Source organism: Dacryopinax primogenitus (genome assembly GCF_000292625.1).
Source record: "Dacryopinax primogenitus strain DJM-731 SS1 chromosome Unknown DACRYscaffold_24, whole genome shotgun sequence".
Classification (NCBI taxonomy): Eukaryota; Fungi; Basidiomycota; class Dacrymycetes; order Dacrymycetales; family Dacrymycetaceae; genus Dacryopinax; species Dacryopinax primogenitus.
The window spans coordinates 225,092-238,155 of record NW_024467221.1 but is presented as its reverse complement, the minus strand read 5'-3'; the positions used below and the strand labels follow the sequence as shown (position 1 = coordinate 238,155).

The 13,064-nt window shown below is 54.1% G+C and overlaps 6 protein-coding genes across 6 annotated transcripts in view; 2 read left to right on the top strand and 4 right to left on the bottom strand.

Annotated features, from left to right (window-relative positions):
- DACRYDRAFT_59500 (Metallo-dependent phosphatase) overlaps window positions 1–376 on the top strand; it is a gene marked incomplete at both ends in the record, with an annotated part of 1,596 nt that extends 1,220 nt beyond the window's left edge. The window contains one exon of the mRNA XM_040775565.1: window positions 18–376. Coding sequence (XP_040624024.1) covers window positions 18–376 — 359 coding nt within the window. The remainder of the gene's footprint in view (window positions 1–17) is intronic.
- A 44-nt stretch (window positions 377–420) lies between these two features.
- DACRYDRAFT_18863 (uncharacterized protein) lies at window positions 421–1,428 on the bottom strand (the record flags this gene model as incomplete). Its single annotated transcript, XM_040771398.1, has 4 exons — window positions 421–842; window positions 889–1,026; window positions 1,070–1,241; window positions 1,306–1,428. The coding sequence occupies 4 exons, from the start codon at window positions 1,426–1,428 to the stop codon at window positions 421–423; spliced, it is 855 nt and encodes a 284-aa protein (XP_040624023.1).
- A 1,254-nt stretch (window positions 1,429–2,682) lies between these two features.
- Window positions 2,683–3,185, top strand: DACRYDRAFT_112084 (uncharacterized protein; the record flags this gene model as incomplete). Its single annotated transcript, XM_040769348.1, has 3 exons — window positions 2,683–2,913; window positions 2,961–3,029; window positions 3,081–3,185. 3 exons carry the CDS (start codon window positions 2,683–2,685, stop codon window positions 3,183–3,185), a joined length of 405 nt encoding a protein of 134 aa, XP_040624022.1.
- Window positions 3,186–4,542: 1,357 nt separating this feature from the next.
- Window positions 4,543–5,574, bottom strand: DACRYDRAFT_72437 (SNase-domain-containing protein; the record flags this gene model as incomplete). The annotated part of the gene is made up of 6 exons (XM_040775968.1): window positions 4,543–4,662; window positions 4,716–4,885; window positions 4,934–5,056; window positions 5,104–5,156; window positions 5,205–5,290; window positions 5,336–5,574. Coding segments are annotated over 6 exons (789 nt in total), but the record flags the coding sequence as incomplete, so codon positions are not given.
- Window positions 5,575–7,240: 1,666 nt separating this feature from the next.
- DACRYDRAFT_25243 (uncharacterized protein) lies at window positions 7,241–9,687 on the bottom strand (the record flags this gene model as incomplete). The annotated part of the gene is made up of 1 exon (XM_040774080.1): window positions 7,241–9,687. A coding segment is annotated over exon 1 (1,208 nt), but the record flags the coding sequence as incomplete, so codon positions are not given.
- Window positions 9,688–11,136: 1,449 nt separating this feature from the next.
- DACRYDRAFT_112081 (uncharacterized protein) lies at window positions 11,137–11,681 on the bottom strand (the record flags this gene model as incomplete). Its single annotated transcript, XM_040769347.1, has 3 exons — window positions 11,137–11,247; window positions 11,300–11,425; window positions 11,475–11,681. 3 exons carry the CDS (start codon window positions 11,679–11,681, stop codon window positions 11,137–11,139), a joined length of 444 nt encoding a protein of 147 aa, XP_040624019.1.
- Window positions 11,682–13,064: the final 1,383 nt, after the last annotated feature.

Here is a 13,064-nt window from a genome sequence, read left to right as displayed (position 1 = left end):
CCCCCCCCCCCCCCCAGACCTCATGTGGTCAGACCCGGACGACATCCCCACCTGGGCCGTCTCCCCCCGAGGCGCCGGCTGGCTCTTCGGCAGCCCCGTAACGCACGAATTCACCTACCTCAACTCCCTCTCCCTCATCGCCAGGGCCCACCAGCTAGTACAAGAAGGCTACAAGTTCATGTTCGACCATAAGCTTGTCACTGTTTGGAGCGCGCCGAATTATTGTTATAGGTGTGGGAACTTGGCGAGTGTTTTGGCTGTACGCGAGGGGGGAGGGCTGGGGTTTACGGTGTTTGCGGAGGCGAAGGAGAATGAGAGGGATGTGGGGATGCGTAGGGTGAGTGATCCGCACGCACGCACGCATGCAGGTGGCTGACAGCAGAGGCAGGGAATGGGCGTCATGCCTTATTTTGTATGAAATCAAACAAGCCGTTTTACTTCCTCAACTTCCTCAACTTTCTCTTGAACCTTCTGCACTCCCACTTCCTCCCCCTCCGACTCCTTTTGCTCCGGTTGCTCCTTTTGCTCCGGCTCCACCCTCCGCTCCCTAGGAATCCCAAACGCCTCCCCAACTCTCACCCCCGTCCCCCGCTCCAAAACCCTCACCCCCCTTCCCACCTCTCCCCTGATCGAACGTCCGTTCTCCTCCACCCCCCGCCTGACCCCCTCCCACCCCCCACGCAGCCCCTCCTCCGCAGCCCTATGTTTCTCACCCAGGGAAGGCGCGTACCGGGTTTCTAGCTCGAGGAGGTAGGCGTATAGGTTCTTGCTCGTCAGAGGGAGGAAGTATGCCATGCTACCGATGAAGAATGCGGGAGGGAGTAGGAGGCGGTATGCCAGGCCTACGCTGGTGTTAGTGAGCACTTGGGAAGGGGAAAGAGGGCGTACGATGCCGGCCTAGGACGGAGCCTGTGAGCGTCGCTACCCCTACATATAGGATCCCAGGTGTCGTAGGCTCCTCAGCAGGGATAAGCTGCTTGACCTTTCCTATCAACGCATAAGCACCCGTGCCGTGCACCGCACCTCCTAAGCCAAGAGGCAGAGGAACAGGAACAGGAAAAAGACAAACGTTCAACAGACTTCTCGACCCCTATCCACCCATCCACCCCTTCCTGAACCTTGTTCCTCCCCTGGAGGAGGATGCCGGTGAGAACCCGCCGTGTGTGGCCTATGGAAGCTTCGAGCTGGGAAGGAGTGTCGAGTAAGATGAGCTCGGGTGTTGGGCAGGGGTAGATGGGTAGCTGGGAGCGTTTGAGTGAGCGTTTGGGTCAGCTGTTGACAGGGGAGTGACGCGAGAGGACACACCTTAGATTTGGGAACGGGAACGGGGGCGTCGAGCTGCACCATAGGCCGGACGAAGATTGCAGTCCCGAGTACGACGATGCTGGCGCTGAGAGTTGTCCGAGCGCGGAGTGCTCGGAATGCCATGACCGGGTGAGGGGTGAGGAGAGTGGATGAGAGTGGGAGAGGATGAGGGTGGGTGAGGGTGAGGGTAAGGGTGAGGGTGGGAATCCTTCCGCTCTGAACGGAATAATACTTCGGCTCCGAAGGGTTTTCTCATCTTTCACTGCTCTCTCATGCTCCTGCTCGAGCTCTTTCATGATATCGATCTTTGGTCTTCCTTCTCCCTTCTTAATTCCTCACTTGCTATCAATTGCACTGGACTGGACTGGAGACTGGACTGGACTAGCACGACTGGATCGAACTCACTAGAGTGGATCGGACTCGCTAAAGTGGATCGGATTGAGGCAGTTGACCTGCACTAGTGCTACACGGCCAAATCCATCGGACGTAGAAGCGATGTGAAGCTCTCACAGAAGCGTGCTTCTTTTCGCCAGAGTCGCAATATTCACCGCGTGTTGCCCAGACCTGTCCTAGGGTTGGATTGGTAGTTTCAAACGGAGGTTTATATCCTATCCGGAAAAAAGAAGCGCGTTCCGCCTAGGAAAGTTCCTGCCAATATTAATACCCAAAATACCCTGCCATGCCCTATTGCATTTTGGGTCAACACGCGGTGATTGTGGCGTGGCGTGAGTGAAAGGTCGGCTCACATCACCCGGCCGTCCCGATCGGGTCACAGACTCTTATGTCAGCTCCAATGAAACACCTCGACCTGCAAACACGTGAGTGAAGGCGCCTAATATGTATATACACTAACGATCGAGAATCAGGCTGTTTCTGGCCCAAACTCACCCCAATACACGAAAGATTCCGACCGGTTGTTAACATTCGTTTTTCACATAACTTGGTGTTTGGTCTGAAAAGATCTGTCAGATGCTCTTACACCTTTTCTATGGCATGAAACTCTAACCTCCGAGTTTGGTCTGCTTATTGCTGGCTCATGGAGGTTGAATTTGTTGATACAAGCGACAATTTCGACCCTGATTCTCACTATGTTCGATCGTCAGTGTCTCGCCCTTGCCCAAACACGGTTGGCTAGGCGATCAACGTTAGGCAGTACTGCCTAACGTTGAGTGTGGATGCGTTACTTCTTAACCGGGGCTGGAGGGAAGAAAGTCGCCTCAAGCGAGTCTTCCTTCTCCCCTCCACTACCATTATTACAGACGCGCCGGACGGTACGCACAACCACGTCAGGTCAACCACTACTGTCTGACTGACTTGGGGTTTCGACAGCTCTCACATTCTAGTCTTTTTTCGTTCTCTACTTTTCTCACAAACATCATGAACTTATCGAAACTCGTCGCTGCCTGCCTTCTCAGCCTCGCTCTCGCAGTCTTTGCGCTACCAACCACCAACAAGGTCCCCAACTTGTCCACACGAGATGTGGAGCCTGTATCCTACGCAAATGACCTGAGCGCCCGATGGGCAGACGATCATCTCGAGGAGCGTAAGCTATTAAGCAAGCCTCGTGCAATCCTGAGAAAGACTCTCAACAGACGGTGCTCACTCAAGGTCAGTCCTTCACACTATCTCAAAGTGTATAAGCTGAAGAAGAGCAGATGGGTAAAGAGCTCGGGTACTTCGGCCAAGTGGGCACCGTTATAGGCCTACCAGAAGCTGGTGATACGGTTTGCCAATGTTCCGCCTTCTATGGAAAGTGCTGACAGGAAGGCGTGCAGCGGAACAGGTACAAAGTTCACTTCGTTTCTCGAAGGTGGGACAACGAGGACCACCCGATTACCGCAGAGTGTCACTACTTCAGACCTACGAAAACCTTTATGTAAAAGATCACTGACAAGTAGTCTGAAACGGTGCATGGCCTTTCCTGGGAGCATGTGAAGACCTCAACTCCCCGCAAACCTTCATGCAAAGAATCACTGGCAAGTGGTTTGATACGGTGCATGGCTTTCCCTGGATGATGTACATATCCCGCTCCAGGGCATAATAATAGATCTTGATGCAGTGTAAACTGTGTCGATGTTCATGTTTCTGAGGCAGGGTACATTTGTGTGTGATCAGGGTTTCTGTAGGAGTGTGGGCAACAGTGGATGGATTTCAATATGGGAGAGTATCTTTGTCAGATGGGTTGCTGACGAAGTGAGCCCCTGGCGGAGCCTATCATCCTGTTTCTCTGCAACCTGCTCTCGTATACAATACCTATGCTTCCCAAGCGCGCTCCCAATTCCCGACTCACCCAGGACTCAACACCCGTGCTCCGTCCTCAGACGTCAGCTTCTTCGTAGGTGTCCCCCGACCAAAGACGAGTGACTCGGATTTCCTCTTCTTTCTTTCTGAGCGATCTTCGCCTCTCCCCCGCTCGCTCCCCATCAAACTGACCACCCCCTTTTGGCCTTTGAGACGCTCCCACATCATTCATCCTTCTACCTACCACAAACATAATGTACTTTTGCACACTTGCTGCTGTCTTTGCTCTCAGTGTTCCTATCGCCGTCTTTGCGATTCCCGTCCTCAACTCCGCCCCGAACCCATCCTTGCGCGATCCGGAACTTGCGAAGTACGTACACGAGCTGAACGCCAATAGCTAGACACCGATCTGGAGGAGCAGCGTACGCATGAGGATGCCCAGGCCGTCCCAATTCAAAGTCTGTTCTTTCCCCCACATCTCAGAACTTATCAGCTGATCAGGACCAGATGGGTGACGAGGTCACATACAAGAATCACCAGGGCAAGATTGTCATCCAGCTTAATGCTGGGAGAACGAGTGGAGATGTGTGAATCTTCGGTGTCAGATTGGAAATTTCTGATGGGAGGCCAACAGCCTTTGTACGATGTTTTCTTAGATTCGGATGATCACAAAGCTGTCCCGTGTAGTGCTCTTACGCTTTCAACTGCCGCGCTGAAGACCCAGGGCGACTAGTGAAGTAACGGTTACGGACGATGATTCGATGATTTGCTGCGGTGCAGATCCTAAATAGGGGGATAAGAAGACTATGTCAGCGTGCATATAATGACGCTCACGTTTCGCGCAAGTATGCTCCCTTTGTTGCACATCTCTCGGCACTGTATTGCTCACTGCCCGAAAATATTTCGAAGAGGCATGGGCTCAATCCGATATGTATACTACATCGGCCGTGGTTGAGTCAAAGCAACCTGAACGGCCAAATGCCTCTCCATCGGTTTCGCTGCTCAGGCTCCATAGCTTTGCTCATCTCATCCGTCTCTTCTTTCTTATATCGCCGTTTATAATCCGCCGGGCTTTCGTACGTTGACATCTTGGACCACATGCCGCGTTTCGCTTTCCTACTCGCCCGATTATTGACAGGTCACGAGAAGAGGGAAGAGGGAAAACGCGCTTGGCCGCCTCCTCCACTTTCTGGAACTCGTCCACGCCCCACTTGCCGTACTCTGCCCCCGCTTGTGTGTATGTCGTCGCCAGGCCAGCGCGGAGCATCTCCAGTTCGACACACTTTCCCGACCGCAACCAGAGGGGAAGGTACCATCTCGGGACGACGCATGTCGCGACCTAAGCGCTCATTAACCCGGGGAGATGTTTAGATGCGGAAGAGCGTACCACCCTGCCGTACTGATCTCTTCGGAAGAGCTGACAATAGACCGTCTTCCCTTCGATCATCGACTTAAGCCAGGCGAGCGCTTCCTGCCCGTAGGGCTGTGCCGGGCGGCCGAAATGTGCGAGCTGGCATCAGTTAGAAGGGAAATCGCAGATAGAGACACTATGCCCACCTCGGGAGCGTCAACGCCCGCCAGGCGGATGTGTATCGTCTGGTCCTTCAGCTCTGGTCCTAGCAGTCAGCGATCACTCGGGCAACATCTTAGGTACATACCCTGGGCAGTCTGGGGAACCTTCCTCCACCGTCCCCGAGTAAGCACAGGCGTATGAAACAGCCTAAAGTTATCCGCATCTCCCACGCTGCCTACTGAGCCTCCCACCGTCACGTATATCGATCGCGCGCACCTGGTGACCTTTCCCCTGATCCACCTCTTCTCTGCTAGGATCCTGGGATTTACCCATTCGGAACTGGGTATCCTGCGCACGTATCGAGCATAGACGCGCACGCCGAGGAGAGTGAACATGCTTGAGATAGCGGCGGTGGTGAGGACGACATAAAGATTGGAGGGGATGGATCGTGCGTTGAGGTTGTGACGCGCTTTTGCGGGCGATGTCAACGATGGGGAGAGCCAGGAGGTCGGCATGGACGTTAACTGGCGGACTAGAGTGTAAGAGAAAAGAAAGATGGAGAGCAGGCGACGGTGTGCTTGACGGGGATATTGCACCCTTACAAGGTGTGTACTTTACGACCATGTCTGCACTGCACAGAAATGTCATCTATGTAAATTCACCACACCAAACAGGCATAAAATTGCACAATCACTACTACTTCATCATGACTTTCCTCGCGTTTCAGTCACCATGTTACACGCCACGCTCTCCTCCCCACCCCCGTTGAGAAACTCAACTACTACTTGGAACATCTGACCGCCTCCCAGTCAGACGCCCGTAACGCAGGAATAGACTATCATCACTCACCTTGTACGGTACATTAATCCTGCGAACTATCTTAACCTTCCTGTCGTGCAACCAGCGCACCTCTTCTATCTGCTCACGTTTAGCAGAGACTCTCCAGGAAAGGACAAGGCATACGTTGCCGCCGCACGGTTTCCCCGGCTCCGTCTTCCCTAACAACCGCCTCACTTTCTTGCGCACCGTGTGCAGGGGTCGGTGAACATGTCCCTGATCTTGTCAAGGAATCGGGCGTGTAGTTCACCCGCAGAGTCTGCGGGTTCCGCATCTTGCAACATCAGAGACGTGGCATTGACCGTAAGGACAGCAGAGGCGGGCATCATCAAGGCGGGGATTTCTGGCGGCACCGATCAATTTCACCCACTGGATGGTGACCTCTTTGATGTGACGGATAAGTGAGTGATGTCTGGGTTTATTGCCTTCTGCTCCTCACGCACCTCACCAGAAAGCACCTGGGGAATCTCTGGGCAAGAGGTTGCACCCTGTAGTGCAAGATCCTACGCACGTGAACCTGCTCATTTCCATGTACAGTACTACGGCCTGTTCGATGATGATGCGGTCTTTCATCCTCAGCTGCTCGGACGTTTGTTGGTTCAAGTCAGGGTGAGATTATTGTGGATCTTGGCAGCCACGCCCTTCGAAGACAATGGTCTCTATTGGAAAGCAGCCACTGCGAAACACAATGAATCCGAACAATAGCTACGGTATCCGGAATGAAGGTAAATATATTCTCCTCGATGCTAGGAGACCCGAGGAAATATTGAGTTGAAATAACATTCCGACTGTCCCAGGGATTATGCACTTGCAGGTTGGTTTCAGTGGAAGATTAACAAAGGGGCAGGAGCAGGGAGCGGCGGTTGTCAACTTACCCTCATTGCACGCCGAAAGACTTGATATCAGTATCCAAGGTGTGATGCTTGTACATAGCACAGAGTATCCTACAGTTCTTTAAACCACAGTACGAATTCAACATGCGAAATAGCGTCACGGGCTAAAGCGGGCGTCTAAGATCTGCCGACAAACATGGCTCGGGCTCCATATCATCGCTGAGTCTCTCTACGTAGGTGACCTCGTCTCCCAGTCAACCAATGGTATGCGCCCCAAATTTTACCTCTCATTCAGCCTTTTTCGAAAGTTGTCAAAGGACACAGGACTTGGGGCCCGGTATTCTGACAACACAATTTGTAGCTGTGCATCGTGGCGGAGAAAAAGAGACAAATCGATGATAAGACGTTAGCTATTACAGCCCTTGAGAGTCAGGTATGAGCACGTTCCAGTACAGGATCCTGGTTCGGCGTTGTGGTGGTGCGCACTAGTATCCCCTGATGACTGTAGAAAAAAAACTGATATTGAAGGAGTAACGACAGTGGCATAACATGTCCTACATGCTCGTGGCAACAACTTGTCAAGCATACGATATCCATATCTCATAAACATAACCCATGTCCTCAGCGTTAGCGTTACGCGTCACCAACGTCAAGAAAGCGGGTATCCAGATACACGCATATCCCCGAACAATGCATTCTCTCACCGGGGAGAACGAGACAATAGACCCAATCGTAGGTCTGTCTTCCAAGCGATCAATAGAAACTCTCATCATCACTCCCCAGTCCAAGCGTAACATCCACAAACTCCTGTAGATGCCGCTCATCCTCCGTCTTGAGCCTCAAGCTCCCGCTCTCACTCTCGCTTCCACTCTCACCCCCACTCCCCTCCTCATCGTCTCGCGGGTTCACGTTCGCGTTCCGCATCCGGGGTGTAGCAGGTTCCTGCCACTTGCGAGGCGTGGAAGGCACGTACGACTTGCGAGGGGTAGCGGTGACCAATTCCTCGTCCTCCAGGGGAAAGGGACGGAATACGCGCGTGGGCGAGTCAGACCCGGTGGAATGTGACCTCCCTGAACTGGGTGGGGAGATGGGGACGAGGGGCGCATTCAGCGTGGTGACAGAGCCGCTGCGTTTTACAGCAGGCCGGGGGGGACGATCACCAAATGAAGCTGCCGCACTTGCTACGCGTTGTTTCGGCATCGGAAGCCTCGTTTTCTTTCGCTGCTGCTGCTGAACCTGCTTAGCAACAACCAACTCGAGCTCGTCGATCCGTCTCCTCAGAGCCCCAAGTTCTGCTTCTAGTCTCCGAACTTCCTCCTCCCGCTCCCTCTCGCGCGCCTTACTCTCCCTCAACGCTCCCAGCAGAGCCCCTTTCTCCAGGTTGTGCAGCTCCAGCACCTGCGCAAGCCCGGGCGCTTCCATGATCCCGTAAGCGGAGGGGGACGGTGAGGGGGTCGCAGCGCTCGCACTCGCTGTCGTAGGGGTAAGAGAATGGGAATCCACCACCAGGCTAGGTGTCGTCCCCGAAGCTGCCGAAGCGGCTGAGGCAGCAGAGGCAGAACGTACGGAACGCCTCCGAGTAGCCGTATCCTGGGAACCGAAGGATAAGGACGAAGGTGTATACCTCCCGCGTTTCGCCGTTCTACTACCTGCCGTAGGCGGACATGATTCCTTCTCCTCCCTCCTCTCCTTGTCGTTCTCCTCCAGCAACCCAGCAGCGCGTAGTGCCCGCCTGCCAGGCCCAGCACCGAGCCAGTCTGCAGTCCTCATCGTCCGCTCACGATCCACCTCCCTGCTGTCTTCGGCATCAGCGTATGCCTCGACCTCGTCCTGCTCGTATTCAGCATCAAGCTCGTGCTCAGCATCATGCTCGTCGCGGGGATCATGCTCGTGTTCGTCGCCATACGGTTCATGCTCCCGCTCATCGGGGCGAAGATCCTCCTCCCTCAAATCCGGCGACCTTCCCCTAACGGAAAAATACTCCGACGCTCCCGAAACCTGGCGCGAATGACCTGGCCTCCCACCTGCGGCTGTACCTGCCGTTCCCACAGCTCCCGCCGTACCCGGCCTTGTGCCGGTTTCAGTGCCCGGCCTGTCCGCTCTGCGCAGCTCCGCATAACCAGAAACAGAAGCCGATCTAGGACCTGCCGGTCTACCAGACGTCCCAGCAGGAGCAGGAGCGACAAACCCTGCCCGCACGCCGAGCTCCGCCTGCCTCTCCCGCCTCAGTGCGAGCCGCTCGCGCCACGGCATGCGTTTTTCCGCTTCGGTGAGTACGTCTCTCTTGGATGCGGCGCTAGAGGAACGAATTCCTGAAAGAGAGGCTGCGCTAGGGGAGCGAGCGGAAAACCCAACGGAGGCTGAGCTGGGGGAACGAGCGCCAAATCCAGCTGAAGCAGCGCTCGGCGATCGCGCACCCACTGCAGAAGGTGACAAAGGCGTCCCACCACTCTGGCTGTCCACACGCTGCCTCTGCGCAATCGGGGAGATAGCGCGCTGGAACAACACTTGGCCATCCCTCGCTCCAGCCTTCGGGCCTGTGCTCGCCTTTCTAGGCCGGGGGAGAGAGGGGTCGGCGTTGCTCCGCTTCGGCGCCGCTGGACTCGGTCTGGGGGGTGACGGGGAGCTTGGAGTAAGCGTGAGGGTTAATGGTGCAGGCTTGCGAGGTGCTGGAGTGATCGTCGCTATGCTTGAAATTGTAGTATCGGATACTGACTGTGTCAGCTGCTCCGGGGTGACATTCTGAGGTGTAGACGTGCGTAATGGCGGCTGGTGCGTAGTCGTCAAAGGAAGCAGGCCTGGAAGAGGAGAAACCTGTGGAGGGGAAGGAAGCGGAGAGGCAGCGCGGGCAAGCGCGACACTCTCTACCATCCCCTGGATATGCGCCATCGCTTCCCTCACTTTGGACAGCATGAGTGCGGGATCGTCATACTGCCCTGGCAAGAGCTGGATGGTCATGCCGGGGGAAGGGGCGGGGTACTGCCCGGGTACAGGAGAGGGAGCGGGGAGAGGAGCGTAGAGTGCTGGGGAGGGAGAAGGATAAAGTTGCGGGAGGGGGTAGACTTGAGAGGGATAGACACCGGGAGAAGGGGCGGGGATGTTCGGCGTGTAGAGTGTCGCGTTCGGGACTGAGGCTGATAGGTAAGTTGGTGACATTGGTCGACTGCTGCGTAATGTCAGCCTACGCGTTGTATATATGCATGTACGTACTTATACTGTTGTTGTTTCTGCTGTTGCTGCTGGTAAATATTTTCAAGGCCAGGAGGGAATCCATTCGTTGGACCGTTCTCTCTCGGTAACTCGAGAGTATTCCTCTCCCCATACCCCTCCGATCGCGCAAGATCGCTGTTCCTCCCCTCCGACGACTCCCAATCTCTTACATCCTGGTTGGAGATGCCCGAGCGCCGTGGTTTGGTGAATATCCCAAAGCTGCGTCGTTTTGAATGACCTTTGTATGTTGTTGGGGGTGCGGAAGGCGCAGGGGAGGGGAGGTGAGATGATGGTGGTGCAGGAGAGGGCGTGGATGGGATGTAGGAGCACGCTGCTGGTGGAGAAGGCGCGGTGGAAGGACGAGAGAGGGAGAATCGTTGACGGAGAGAGCGAAGAGTGCCTGTTGGGTGTGAAGGTGCAGGTGTCGACATGCTCTCCTACAGAGGGTGTAGGGTGTGATGTAGGAGGATGTTTGCCAGCAGGTAGAGTTGATGATGCGATGAACTGATGCACAGGTGCAACAGTAGAGACACGATATGAAACGAGTGGAATAGCAGAGTGTGCGAGGGAGGTCAAGAGCACCAGTCCAGTCGAGGTAAAGGTTTGAGGAGGTTGGAGACGTCGAGGAGGTTGAGGACGTCGAGGAGGTCGAGGAGAACGAGGAGGGCGTCGAGGGAGAAGAGTAAAATCCCCAGAGTGAACCCCCTGACGACGAACATTCCTCACAGACTCCAATCGGCTTCCGGAATCACTGGAATGCACCCGATATAGAATAGACCCTGATCAGCTGCCGATCATTCCCCGCATGCTCTTGATATTAATTCATTCATTTTCTGCTTTACAACGGTCAGGTGGAGTTCATACTCGATCTTGTGAGTCTTGTCAATCCGCCCCTTCTGCACCGTCCATCACAAGTTCACTCCCGCTTTTGGCTCTGATCACCGCAAGGGGAGTTACAACCAGCAACTAGCCTCAGGGGTATCAATAGCAAGATAGAAAATAGGGCCGAATGAGACAGAGGACATGCGCCACTTCCAAAAGGACCTTGGCAATAAACGCGAGCTTGATTGGAATATGTACACCGACATCCATTAGTCACACGTGAAAGATATGTACACCCGCACGTTCCCGACCAGGTACAACCAGACCCCTTCTTCAGTGGCCGGTGATCTTCATCTTAGCGCGCGGGGTTTATCTCTACGCAGACCGCAGATCGGTACACTTGATATAATCTTGTCGGTACTGAGCGTGCCCGATTCCCCGCTTATCCCTCTCCATTTGACGGAAGGAAACCTTGTATATATCTGACTATTGGCCTCCCCGTCAGAAGTTTCTTGTTGAAGACCGAAAATTCACGCACCCCAGGATCAGGCACCTTCACGATTACGCCCACCTGTCCTTCTTCCTCTTCCTGGCCTGTTGTTGACGGTTTTTTCTGTTTCTTGTATGTTGTTGGCGGTCCGTTGTATTTCACTTTTTGCCTCAACTGTTCTTGCTCAGCTTCTATGTGGTGTGATGGAGAGGAAAGGACACACCTTGAATGAGCATTTCCTAATATCACGCAAAAATCGTAGCGTACGGGCATCCAGATCGGGGTCTAGCCATCGGGCGCTTAGTTCGTTTCGGTCCGCAGGCTCTAGATCTCGCAAGGACAGAGCGGGGACGACATTGTGGATGGGAATCGCAGAGACGGTGACAATGACACCGGCAGCGAGGAGAGCAGCGAGTTTGCACAAGTGCATGATTTGCGAGAGGAGTGAATGATGAGAGAGAAATGAAAAGTTGTGTAAACTGTTCAAAGCCCAAATCAGCCGATTATCAACACGACGAGTGGTACTTACTGCGCGGCACTTGGAGTTAATGGCAATGGAAGTGAAGACCAGCTTGGTGGGCGTTTATGCCCTCGAGTGCCTTCTTAAGCACTTTGTCCAACCCTGCGGTGTTGTCCGCGGTTCGATCGAGATAGCTTCCGCCGGCCAGGATTCAATGGGGTTTGGCCCACGCCTCGTTGCGCTGCCATGCGTCCATTACAATTGAGCGAGAGCACTGGCTCACCGAATTAAATCCTGTCCACGTAGAATAAACCGACGTAGAGGCATGGGGAGCCAAAGCCAAGTCAGTTGCTGATAGAGCTGTGTGGTTGCCTCTTGGAGAAACAGACCGGGCACCAGGCTGCCAAAAGATCGGATGACTTCTTGTGGTTCGCACGCGTAGCAGCCCAAGTGACACCCCAGTGCACCCGTATGAGGTCTGTAACCATGAGGTTCTCATGGCTCGAACAACCCACATAGAGCGGCGCGAGATACAAACAGGAGAGTTATCGTCTGAAGTACGGCTTCCTGTTGCGTTTTCGCCTATAGTACGGTGAATGATCCCTGACGCGTCCGTGCGTTGTTTTTAAATGAACACGGGGTCAGAGATTCAACGTCAAGCGCTTATCAATATGAAGGATATGATTGCAAGTCCCTGCGAGTGTCAACAGTTATTGCATCCTTTTTCGCGTAGTGGGCACTTACCTAGCAGGTTTTGAGTTCATGTCATGTAACAATGTGTCCATTCATGCCTGCATCACTTGTCCACGTCTGACATTGCGCTTGCAATTGGGACCTGAAACAACCGTGGTTCTGAAACATGGTCTGGCGAACTAGGGAAAGAAATCAAACAATAAGGTTGCCAACTCGCAGGGACCGATCATATCATTCATATTGATAAGTGCTTGTTGAATCTCTGACCCCGTGTTCAAAAACAATGCACGGACGCGTCAGGGATCAACTGCATTGTAGATTTCTAAATTCTCACCGTACTATCGGCGAAAACGCGACGCGGAGCTGTACTTTAGACGATAACTCCAAACAGGATACCCTCCACGGTGTTTTCCCCGGCAAGTCGCGCATGAGGCGGGACGTCAGGAACAACACCTGCGCAGAAGAAGATGACTGGGTAATACGAGTCCACCCACGAAAAGAATCTGGTTAAAGGGGATGCTGTTGCGCACAGCGTGTCCAGAATCTCGGCCCGTGCGATGTACTCCCCGAGGTTCAAGGGGCTCAGAGGCGGTGAACATCGCCGGCCTGTGATAATACTAACAGGGGTATGCGTGTGAGGATGTGTATCATACCGCTGAC